Raw genomic sequence first — 12,500 nt, forward strand, 5'->3', positions numbered from 1 at the left:
GACTCTACAACTTTACCCTGAGGACCGTCAGCGGGGGCGTGTCTGGAGGCGGGCCCGTGGCCAGCAGCCAGCCAATCCAGAGAGGCGTCAGGACCAGTAAGTGGAATTATGAACCTTCAGCTGTCTCTCTGAACAGTGGTGTAAAGTAACTAAAGTATATTTACTCAAGTAGGCCTACTGTACTTACAGTAAGTACAATTTTTAACTTTCACTTCTACTCCCCTACATCTCAGAGGCAAATATTGTACTTTTACTCCACTACATTTATTTGAAAACTTTAGTTACTGATTTTGATTATTATTACAAAACATACATTAACCACTTCAGCCCTATATAGTATATACATTTCGGCCATTTGCAAATAGCAGATCTACATACAATGCATGGCGATGCGACGCGTTGTGAGCTATGTTGTATGACATTTTGTTAAAAACGGGCCAATCCTGCAAACTGTTAGCCAATTAGGATGGAATATGAAATATCGAGATGAGATCAGTCAGAGATACTGTGTAACGATGTGCAGGATTTTTGGACAAAATCTGGAGGAGTAATGTGCAAAAGATTCTGCCTCCTGGTGGCGCTATAACAGGCTGTTCTGTCAAACTTGGGGCAGAGGTTCATCGTTGCCATTGGCATCCAGGGAGTGTGTGTGCACTGCAAACAATAGTACTTGTTCCACCACTGGTCTCTAATGCAGTCCCAACCTGTGGGCTGGGGACCCCTGGTGGGTCATCAGGGTATTGAATCTGTAGAGGGGCTTATAGAGAACCGTTTACATACATGCAATTTTAATTAATTAATATTGAAGACAAAACAATGTAATGTAATAAACCAAGAACAAAAATAAAATAAAAACTAATGATAAAGTAAAAGATTATATAATTATATAAAAGTGGTATAGATAAAAACAAAAACAAATATTGCTTTACACAAAGCAAAGACATAACAAGTGTCAGTGATTGTGACTGGCAGTGATTTTGGGTTGGTGTACTATAAGACATCCATTATACTATATGCTACTAGTTCAACCTGCAGCAATAGCATCATATTCCAGATATCAAAGTATAGCAATGACACTACTACAAGCCTATGTACAGATAGCTGCTCTTACTGTCATTAATAATGACAGTACGCATGCACACACACACCCACACACACACACACACACACATGCGCGCACGCGCGCGCAACTGGCGCAAACTGCACCGACCAAAATGGAATAATGATGCAAGCAACTTGCAAGGCACACACCTGGCACACATCTATCGACTAAATGTTAGCCTACAGTAGTTTCTGTCGGCTAAAATGTATTTTGGCGGTGCCTTAATTGATGGTGTCGTAATGGTTGATTTTACGCTAAACACAGCATGTCTTGGAAAGGTAAGATAAACGAAAAAGCCTATAGCAAGGAAAGAACAGGGTGCGAAGTATGACTTATGCTGGACTAATCCTCTCCTCTCCTCTCCTCTCCTCTCCTCTCCTCTCCTCTCCTCTCCTCTCCTCTCCTCTCCTCTCCTCTCCTCTCCTCTCCAGACCCCGCTCCGTTAAAGAGCGTCCACTGCTTCCCGCTCTCCTCGTCCTCTCTCTCGTGCTCGTGGTCGCCGCCCCTCGCCGACTTCGACTCGTACGAGGTGGAGTGTCGCCGGCGCGACGACGGCGAGCTGACGGCGGCCGTGCGTGTGGCGGCCGGCGGCGACTCTGCGGTGGTCCTGGAGCGCCTGGAGGCTCACCGGCGCTACGCCGTGGCGGTCCGGAGCAGCTCCGCCGGGCTGACCAGCACGCCGGCCACAGTGACCGCCGTCACCATGATAGACCGTGAGTATATGACCAACACGTGGTGGGAAAAGTACTCAAATGTTGTATTAAGTAAAAGTATAAATAATGCAATGTAGCAGACAGTTTGAGGGTCCAATGGAGTTTAAGAGGTTTTCTCCAATGCGTTGTTTCACTACTTTCCATTGGTTCAATATTTTCGAAACAACACAAATGGAATAAAATCAAACACCTCAAAAATGGAGTCATGAGGTTTCCTCCGGACTGCAACGAATGATGTAGGTAATGTATTTTGGCCTTGACGCCGTCGAATCTGCTATTCTCAGTCACTTCCTAACATTTTAGTCTAGTTTGCATTTGTTGACGAAATTGTCAATATATTTAGTCTTACTTTTAGTCACTGTATAGCTTAGTTTTCGCATATAGTTAGTCAGTGAAAAAAGGTAGTCGAACGGACACTTTTCATCATAGTATTAGTCGACGAAAAACAACACTGGACTATATCAAACACTGCACTCTAACCCAGACCTCTGTCACCATGATAGACCGGGTGTCTGTGTGCGTTATACGTATTTTTTGAGGAGCGCCAGCCCCTCCTATGCCCAGCTTTGAGAGTTTGTGTGAACACAAACATTGGCTGATGATTGGCTGTTCACCCCATAGCGATGATTGAAGTACATATTGAGGATAAAAAGTGATGGCGGAAAAAGTGAAGTGACACCAAAAGTGATTGGTTCGGAATGACACTTGTGATGATTTGATTGGCTGAGCACGGAATGTGATGATGTACGATGACGCATGATGATAAGAGCGCCCCTCATTTCACACAAGTGTGATTACATTTTAAAGTGCCTTTCAAAACAACAAGGTGCTGTGCAATACATAATGCTGATATAAAACACAGCAAGAACATCACATTCAAACGAAGCAAACAGAGAAGCAAAAGAACAGTACATACGGTAGAAATCACCAAAAACATAGAAATAAACACTATTTACAATCCAAAATGTTTACGATACAAATGAGTTTCTAGCAGCTTTTTAAAGGCGTCGTTCCAAAGAGTAGGCGCTACAAATGCATCACCTTTTGTTCTCTGCTTGTTTGCATCCAGGGACAGTGAGGCCTTCGTCTCCACACCTAAAGTGACCTCACATTGACCTTGGGCTGCATTCATTCATCGATTCAATGAATTGGGGGCCATAAAATATGGATACACAGATCCTTCCATGCACGCACGAGCAATCACACACACATGGACTCATACACGCTCGCGCACACACACACACCCAAACGAGACAAACAATAAAATAAACTAAAGTGGTAAACTGTTTAAAGTAGCACTGAACTACCAAAAAGTACCGTGTATACGTGTGGTGGGGGGCTCAGAGTGCGTCCACTTTAAGGAAAGTAGGCTTTCTAATGACACAACCCGCCTTTGTTTTGGTGAGTAGCAAAAACGTTCTTTTTAAATACGCTAAAGAGGAGAGGCTGTTCCGAGTTCCATGTGAGATTTAAAAGTGAAAGTAGCATAGCCAATGCAGGGCAGAATCATAGAAGCATTGGCTATGGACCAGAGCTAGGTCATAAGCAAACGTCTAAACTTCTCTTTTGGGTCACAAAACAAACATTTGGAAGCAGTGCTCTAGAAATGTGAAAGCGTTTGAATGACCGGTCTGATTGACTGACTGACTGACTGACTGACTGACTGACTGACTGACTGACTGACTGATTGATTGATTGATTGACTGCCAGCCTGTCTGTCTGTCTGGCCAATGTCTTGACGTCTCCAGGACCACCAGTCCCGCCTCCCAGCGTGCACGTGAGCGAGAGGTCGTCCAAGGTCACGTGGTCCTCCATCCTGTTTCGCTTCAACTGCTCGTGGTTCAGCGACCGCAACGGAGCCGTGAGATACTTCGCTGTGATCGTCGCCGAATCTGACGGTACGCATGCACGCACGCACGCACACACGCACACACACACACACACACATACACACATACACACACACGGTTGGTTGTGGAATAAGTATTGCAATGTTTTACTTAAAGGACCACTTCACCACTTTTCAACCTTCCTTCATATAATTGGTCCTCACTAATGATCATAATAACATTATGACGTAAATTTCCCCTTCATTGTCAATGGCGTTTACAAAACAAACATTGAACTCAAGACAAACTTTAAACCTGTATATAGGAGGGGCTAGCGCCCCTCAATAATCTGCCTAACGATGATGTCACTGGTGGACGGGTTTCTGTACTGCCCACAGCCCTGCTATGAGAGACAGACCGAGTAGAGGACCAATTATATGAAGATAAGATGAAAAGTGGTGAACTGGTCTCTTTAAGTTAAACTATCATTACTGCAATATAGAAATACAGCTCTGTTGGGCACCCGCTGGCCAAGTGGTCTCAATCATAACATTACGTTACAAAACTAGTGGGTAAAGCCCTAACCACACCAAAGGGTCACCATGCAACTCCTTGGGTCCAAACGGTTGCGAGGAGTTAACGCTAAAACCGTCTTGACCCTTTGGTGTGGTTTGGGCCATTGAATTCCATGCGTTGAATCACTAGGTTCAACGTGCAGCGAAATTCTAGTAACATTACGTTACAAAACTAGTGGGTAAAGCCCTAACCACACCACAGGGTCACCATGCAACTCCTTGGGTCCAAACGGCTGCGAGGAGTTAACGCTAAAACCGTCTTGACCCTTTGGTGTGGTTTTGGCCATTGAATTCCATGCGTTGAATCACTAGGTTCAACGTGCAACAAGACATAAAACACAGCAGGGACAATGCTAAAACCCTCTCGACCCTTTGGTGTAGTTTAAGATTTATGTTAACCTGTTTCCTGTTACCTGTTTCCTGGTCATGTGACCTGAGTAACCAATACATGACAGCAGCGTGTGTGGCAGCCAATCAGGACTAGGACCTCAGTATGACTAGGTCTTCTACATTTCATGAGCTTTCACTAGTCAGGTTTCACGTGACAACAAAAAAAGGAATACAAATCTGTTACAAGTAAAAGTCAGAATTTATCCGTCATAGTTTTTAGTCGACCAAATCAACACCGTGCCCAACAACAACAACAACAACAACAACAACAACAGCCAATACGTTTCTTTCCCTCCCTTCCCGCCATCAGACAACGACATCCTGCAGCCTGAGCAGCGCCACCCGCTGCCCTCCTACCGCGACTACATCCACAACTCCTCCGTCAGGGCCTATCAGACGGCCTACTTCCAGAGCCGCTGTCCCCAGGACGCTGACGCCCCCTCTGGTGGACAGGTACTGGTACCAGTGTTGTTTTTGGCAGCAGATTTTGATTTTAGTTCTAGTCACATTTTAGTCACCTGGAATGTTTTAGTGTTTAGTCTAGTTTTAGTCGAATAAAATGTATTTTGGCGGGCCTTGATGTCGTCGTAAAATTGCAGATCTATAAGCCCACAACGCGTCGCGCTGTGGGCTTGTAGATCGGCTATTTTCAGCATGCAACTAATTGTAAAATGAGTAAATGACTTATACTGGATCTCTTGCCCACTAGTCGCTTCCTAACATCTAGTTTTTATTTGTTGACGAAATTGTCAATAGTCTTAGTTTTAGTCATCATAGCTTAGTTTTTATTTAGTTTCCATTTAGTTTTCGTCAGTGAAAAAAGGTAGTCGACGAACATTTTAGTTACTGGGTCGGGGTTAGGGCAGGGCAGAGCCAATAGAGTAAGACAGAGTTATGACATTGAGGGGGCAGAAAACAGCCCGGTCACCTGGTTCATGTATAACTCATTTGTCACTGTAAAGCCTATAGACTCCAATGCATTCCGTAAACTTCCGGTCCAGGACTTTGTCACACTTTGCTATACTCTTCCGGCAATAGACGTCTATGTAGAAGAGCCGACGATGATTGAAGCGCAGGATTTTTGAGTTCCTGATTGTGATTGTGATTGCGTGTGCGTGTGTGTGCTTGTGCGTGCGTGCGTGTGTGTGTGTGTGTGCGTGCTTGTGCTTGTGCGTGCGTGCAACTCAGGTGGTGGAGGTGAACTTGGGCGCGGGCGGGGACCGGCTGGGAGGGGCCTGTGATCGTTACCACGACGATGACTTTGTGAGTGACGGCTACGGCAGATTCTGTGACGGCCCGCTGAAACCCAGAACCTCATACAGGTAATCAGTGGTGGAAAGTAACTAAGTAGATTTACTAAAGTACTGTCTTTTAAGTATAATTTTTAGTTATTTGTACTTCTACTCCACTACATCTCGGATCCATATATTGTACTTTTACTCCACTACTATTAATCAATCAATCAATCAATCAATCAATCAATTGAAAACTTGAATTACTAGTTACTTTGTGGATTTTGATTATTATTACAAAACATACATTAACCACTTCACCAGTGTATATATATATATTTCGGTTATTTAAAAATAGCACAAGCTCACACATTTTGAACACTGTGTGTGTGTGTGTGTGTGTGTGTGTGTGTGTGTGTGTGTGTGTGTGTGTGTGTGTGTGTGTGTGTGTGTGTGTGTGTGTGTGTGTGTGTGTGTGTGTGTGTGTGTGTGTGTGTGTGTGTGTGTGTGTGTGTGTGTGTGTGTGTGTGTGTGTGTGTGTGTGTGTGTGTGTGTGTGTGTGTGTGTGTGTGTGTGTGTGTGTGTGTGTGTGTGTGTGTGTGTGTGTGTGTGTGCGTGCGTGCGTGCGTGCGTGCGTGTGTACTGTGCAGGCTGAGTGTGCGTGCCTTCACCAGGCTGCTGGATGAGAACCTGGGGGAGTATCCTCAGCCTCTCTTCACAGATACATATCTGTCCGTGCCTCTCAGGACACACGCCGGTGAGTGACCGACATATTTTGCGTTTATGAAACGAACTTACAACGAACTGAACTTATAGACAAAGTGCACTTGGTTTTTGGTTTGCCTCGTTGACAACAGTAACTGAATATTTTTAAATGGTGTTCTTTTGTTGAGTTTTTATTTCACAACAGGCCTATACTTACTGTTTTGACCCTAACACTTGAGCTGCATTTCATGTCATGAAAGGTGCTATACAAAGTATATATATAAAGTTTTATTATTATTATTATTATTCATAATGTCTTGCAGGGTACTGTATATTATTATTATTGGTAAATGTGTGTTGTCCCTTTCAGAGCCCCTAGGGGGCGTGGTGGAAGGGCTGAGCGCCGGCATGTTCCTCATTGGCATGATGGTGGCTGTCATCTCACTGCTGGTCTATAGGCAGAGGCTGAGGAAAGTGTGAGTGCACACACGCACGCACGCACGCATGGCTTCATTTTTCTCTTTTCTTTGTTTCATTAGCTATCACCGTTTACTTTTACCTGACCTTACTATGACCAAAACTTAAACCTGTGTCCTTTTTTGGGATCGTTTGTACATTACATATTGGAATATTTACTATTCTCTGCATATCGGGTGGAAACTCAGAGTCAGGACTGAGTCGGCTCAATCAAACTTTGCTCGGTGGTGTCTCTCTCTCTCTCGTTGGCTCAAGTTCGCTTGAGACGGCACCCCTCCGTCGCGGTCTAAAACTATCGGGTGAAAGTCCCTCCCTTCGTGGGGCAGATGACTGTGAGAAAATTAGTCACAGTTGTACCGTAAGAATGTCTGTCATATCCTACTATAAAGGCGGCACTTATCTGCGTGTTTGTCTGTCTGTCTGTCTGCGTGCGTGTGTGTACGGTTGTAATGTACGTAACTCGAGAACCGTTTGCCCCACCGACTTCACATTGGACACACACGGGAGTGCAGTGCCCGGTATCGAGTCGTTCGAACCCACGGTTCTCCACAAAAGGCTCTGCTCAGGCTCTGCCAGTGGGCCTAATCAGTCGAAGTCCCCTCACCTGTGCAATTCCCAGCCTGTGCCTCGGCCAATTGATTGCCATGGCAAACCCACACCTGCAAATTGATTACATAACCAGTACACTTTTCACAGACAGCACTCTTCAGGCACAGGCAGACAGACAGATACAGAGATCTCCATATACATACAGTATGATCTCCATATACATACAGTATGGGCACAAAAGGGACACAGACAGATAGTTAAAACGGGTGCTATGCCAAGTTGACAACGGGTATTATTAGGTTCCCAAGTTGCCGTTCTCAAGTAGGCCGGTGTCCGACGGGCACGTACAGGTCTAGTCAGTAATAATGGTCTTTGTGTGTGTGTGTGTGTGTGTGTGTGTGTGTGTGTGTGTGTGTGTGTGTGTGTGTGTGTGTGTGTGTGTGTGTGTGTGTGTGTGTGTGTGTGTGTGTGCGCAGGGCTGTACAGGAGAACCCAGTGATGAGGATGAGCATGTGGAAGGAGGTGCCAGCCTCCGGAATATACATGGGTGTCAGGAGGTACGTTGTGTGTGTAATTATTGTTATATAATTATCATTATTAGACTCTAATAACCCACATATCCCCCAGTCAGAGTTCAGAGTTTTAATGGATGTAGAATTATGTGCAGGACGTAATTTACATACAAATGTGAGGGACTTAATTTATTTGACTACAATGTTTTTTTTAAATAGTTTTTTTAAATAGTTTATTTTAAACCATAAATCCTCTATATCACACTTATATACACATGCCAGTGTGTGTGCCAGTGATCACCCTCCTTTGTGCCAATGCTGGCACGGGTGCAAAAGGTTGCCTACCTCTGATTTAGAAAAACAAAGAATGGATGAATGAATGAATGAATGAAGACATTGATTTTTAACATTCATTTTTCAATAATTATGGCTTTAGTGATAAAAGAGCCGTTTCATCTCTAATGGATCTGAACTTCATCCTATAGTACTGATAAGGGAATGCAACCACAAAGGAATATTACCATACAATAACTCTTTACTCTACGGATTGTATCACAACACTTTCTTACCTTAAAAGTCGCGGGCACGTCACTGCGTTTGAGTAGCGCGTATTCGCCTAGCTGCAGCTAACTCAATGAATAAAGGGTGTGCGGACGGACAGAATGACACGACCCTTGCTCACTAGCGCCATAAATGTGCTGGATATAATCAAAGTGTAATGAAGTTGAAGTCCAGATCAAGGAAAGGTTTAAAAGTGTTGAGAACACAATCACGGATTTATTACAAGAGCGCTCCTGGAGAACCAAGGTATCATGACATCTCCCAATTACAGGTTTACAGTACACCCTCTCTTATACAATTCAAGAGTTCCCAAAATAAAAACACATGGTTGAAAAGCAACAGGACACTCCTCTAACACATGGCCTTATATGGCTGTTCTTCCAGTCTGCTATAGAATTCACACAAATAGGCTTTTGCCTGCTGGTAACAGTCAAAAGCTGGTAACTCTACCTCTGTCAGCAGTTGTCTTACATGGACTGAGATGTCATTTTCCCATTACAATACGTATGAAGCAGGGCTTTAGTAAGCTTGAATGCGATTGGTTGTGATGTTTTCATGAGTAATAAAATAAGCACATTATACCAGTAAAACCTTTTTATATACCTCTTCACACCAAAAGTCATAATATTTGCATGACTTACATCCTGTTGCAGGAAACAAATTTGTTTTCATTCCATATTATACGTTATGTATTTATGCATCTATATATCCCTATAATGGCTTTGTGTTTGTAACATGCTGCTCCGTCCTTTGTTTCAGCAACCGCCGCATCACCAGGTGAGATAATAAGACACAGCCGTCCAACATTCAAATGCCAAACAAACACATACACACAGATGTCTTGAGCTCATCAGAGATCACATAACTCCTATATCTCACCCATATGTGTGTGTGCGTGTGTGTCTCTCTCTCTCTCTCTCTCTCTCTCTCTCTCTCTCTCTCTCTCTATCTCTCTCTCTCTCTCTCTCTGCCTCTGTCTGTCTGTCCAGCCCCATCAAAGCCTGCCACTATGAGTCTCACCTCAACAAGCTCCAGGGTGACTCCAACTATCTGCTATCAGAAGAGTTTGAGGTAATAACACACTACAGCTACTATAATACCATTACAGTGCAGAGAGAGAGAGAGAGAGAGAGAGAGATCCACCTGGGACATTCTGTCTGTCTGTCTCGCTGGCACTCTCTCAAAGCCTCTTCCCCTGTCTCTCTCTCTCTCTCTCTCTCTCTCTCTCTCTCTCCTTCTCTATTATATGGACATGGCATACAGTCTAATTCCCCATCTGTCCACCGCTAGTAGTCTAGTCTATAGTCTTTTGATCTACAAGGGACTGGTGGAGAAGAGATAAATAGTAGCTTGTAGATCTGCTATTTTCAGAACGCAACACCCGAGCGCAGCCAGAGATAAAGTGATCAGTTCTCCACCAGTCCCTCCCTATGAGGACATGGACACCATGGCACGCAGTCTAATCATCTCCCCCTCTGTCTGTGTAGGATCTGAAGGATGTGGGTCGCAACCAGCCCGTGGACGCTGCTCGCCTGCCGGAGAACCGTGGCAAGAACCGATACAACAACATCCTGCCATGTAGGTCCTGAGCTCGCGTGTGTGTGTGCGTGCACGCACACACATAGTCTTTAATCTAGGCCTACAGTTCATTTTGGCGTCGTAATGGCACATTTTACACTAGGTTGCTCGCTGAAAATAGCCGATCTACAAGCTCACAATGCATCGCAACGCGACATGTGAGCTTGTAGATCGGCTATTTTCAGAGCTCAACACTCGAGCGCAACCGAAGACGGTCCATTTCTACGTGCGCACTGTTGCTCGTTCCTATGTGACAATATCTTTGTGTTTTTCTGCGAGAACAGACAACATGACGAATGGATTTTTAACCTCATGCCACGCAGCTCTGGGCTTTGACATTGCTGTTCTTATTATTATTATTCAAGTATTTTTATTGAAGTTTTTTGGAAACATTGCTGTTCTTATTAAGCACAGCGCACACACACACACACACACGCGCGTCCACATGCACGTGCACGTGCACACATGATATTTCAAAACACCTATAAATAATGTTAGGTGAAAAAAGTAGAGAATATTCTTTACAGCAGGATAGAAATCTTGTTAAGCACTTTCAACCTATAGCACCATTCAATAGTGTGTAGTAAATAGTTTCATAGACGGTCACAATGGAAAATCAATTATTTTGATCAGCACCTGCTTTCTCTGACATTAATAATGTAAATGTTTTGTAACTCTAGATGACCCTACCAGGGTGAAGCTGTCATACCTGGAGGATGACCCCTGCTCCGACTACATTAACGCCAGCTACATACCTGTGAGTGCACATGCACGCACGCACGCACGCACGCACACACACACACGCACGCACGCACACGCACGCACGCACACGCACGCACACACACACTCACTCACTCATTCTAAAACTGTTATTGTTATGTTCACATATTACATCGCATATTAGTGTTCTTGAACACAGTGTTCCATAATATCAGTGGTGGAAAAAGTATTCACATGTTTAACTTAAGTAAAAGTACCAATACTGCAATGTAGAAATACTCTGTTACAAGTTAAAAGTCTGGAATTCAAAATGTACTTGAGTAAAAGTACAACAGTGTTGGTATCAAAATGTACTTCACTTCACACGTTTTCATATAAAATCTATGGAAATCTTTTGAAAATAGCAGATCTATACATAAGACACATTGTGAGCTTCTAGATCGGCTATTTTCAAATAGCCGAAATCTATATAGTCAGAGCTGAAGTGGTTGATGTATGTTTTGTAGTAATATTCGAAATCCCCAAAGTAACTAGCAACTAAAGTTTTCGAATAGGCCTACATGTACTGTAGTGGAGTAAAAGTGCAATATTTGAAATCCGAGATGTAGTGGAGTAGAAGTAAAAGTAGTGGAAAATACTCAAGTACAAATACCTCACAAGTGCAGTCCTTGCGTAAATGTACGCAGTCACTTTAGCCCACTTTTGCAGGGTAACAACTTCCGCAGGGAGTACATCGCCACCCAGGGCCCTCTGCCGGGCACCAAGGATGACTTCTGGAGGATGGTGTGGGAGCACGGCGCTCACAACATCGTCATGGTCACACAGTGTGTGGAGAAAGGCAGGGTGAGACCAACTTCTCTTCTTGTTCTGTTTTATAGCCATGTGTGTGTAGCCTCGGCATATACCCAGGCTTTTATTTTACTTCATGTTCAGCTCAAAAAACTGAAAGCCTGGGGGAAACTGTCACATTTCCTGCTCTAGGAGTGGGAGTGAACTGCAGTGCAGAGGGGGGTGTCGCTCAAAATATGGTGATGTCAGTTTTGTCCACTGTTTTCTATACCAGGGAGGGGAGGGCCGGGCGCTCAGATCGGTGAACCGATATTATCCAGCGCTTGAGCAATACGCTACCCGCCCCTCTAGACCAGAAAGCACGCTGGCTGGGGACATGACATTGCTTCTTGTTTTGTTTTAGCCGTTGTATCAAAGTATTTAGTGGCCAATGTGACTAGGGGTGTAGCGATATAGTAACTGCTTCGAAAAATCGATTTTAATTTCAAGAATCGAAGTATATATTTTTGTGCGTGGTATTTAGCATTTTTAGAAGATTAAAAAGAAGGGTTTAATTACTTAGTTTAAAATAATGTCAATGTCAATGTATTTTTAATAGTTACTGTGTCGATTTCAAATAATTGAATCGGATCGTATCGGATCGCCGTAATGAACCCATATCGCCCATGTATCGTATCGTCAACCATGTATTGTGATACGTATCATATCGCTGTTAAAATGTATCGTTACACCCCTAAATATGACTGTATTTAGGGCTAGGGATGTCCC

General features: G+C 43.9%; 1 protein-coding gene across 1 annotated transcript in view; it reads left to right on the plus strand.

The window, feature by feature from the left end:
- Positions 1-12,500, plus strand: part of ptprb (protein tyrosine phosphatase receptor type b) — a gene marked incomplete at its 5' end in the record, with an annotated part of 47,522 nt that overhangs the window by 29,141 nt on the left and 5,881 nt on the right. The window contains 13 exons of the mRNA XM_080757009.1: positions 1-96; positions 1,534-1,815; positions 3,564-3,713; positions 4,920-5,062; positions 5,798-5,931; positions 6,492-6,598; positions 6,917-7,022; positions 8,049-8,129; positions 9,405-9,422; positions 9,635-9,716; positions 10,133-10,223; positions 10,904-10,980; positions 11,652-11,786. The exon at positions 1-96 is cut by the window's left edge and continues 228 nt beyond it. Of these exons, the coding sequence (XP_080613135.1) occupies positions 1-96; positions 1,534-1,815; positions 3,564-3,713; positions 4,920-5,062; positions 5,798-5,931; positions 6,492-6,598; positions 6,917-7,022; positions 8,049-8,129; positions 9,405-9,422; positions 9,635-9,716; positions 10,133-10,223; positions 10,904-10,980; positions 11,652-11,786 (1,502 nt within the window). The remainder of the gene's footprint in view (positions 97-1,533; positions 1,816-3,563; positions 3,714-4,919; positions 5,063-5,797; positions 5,932-6,491; positions 6,599-6,916; positions 7,023-8,048; positions 8,130-9,404; positions 9,423-9,634; positions 9,717-10,132; positions 10,224-10,903; positions 10,981-11,651; positions 11,787-12,500) is intronic.

This window comes from Protomyctophum bolini, assembly GCF_963924005.1.
Source record: "Protomyctophum bolini genome assembly, chromosome: 23".
Lineage (NCBI taxonomy): Eukaryota > Metazoa > Chordata > Actinopteri > Myctophiformes > Myctophidae > Protomyctophum > Protomyctophum bolini.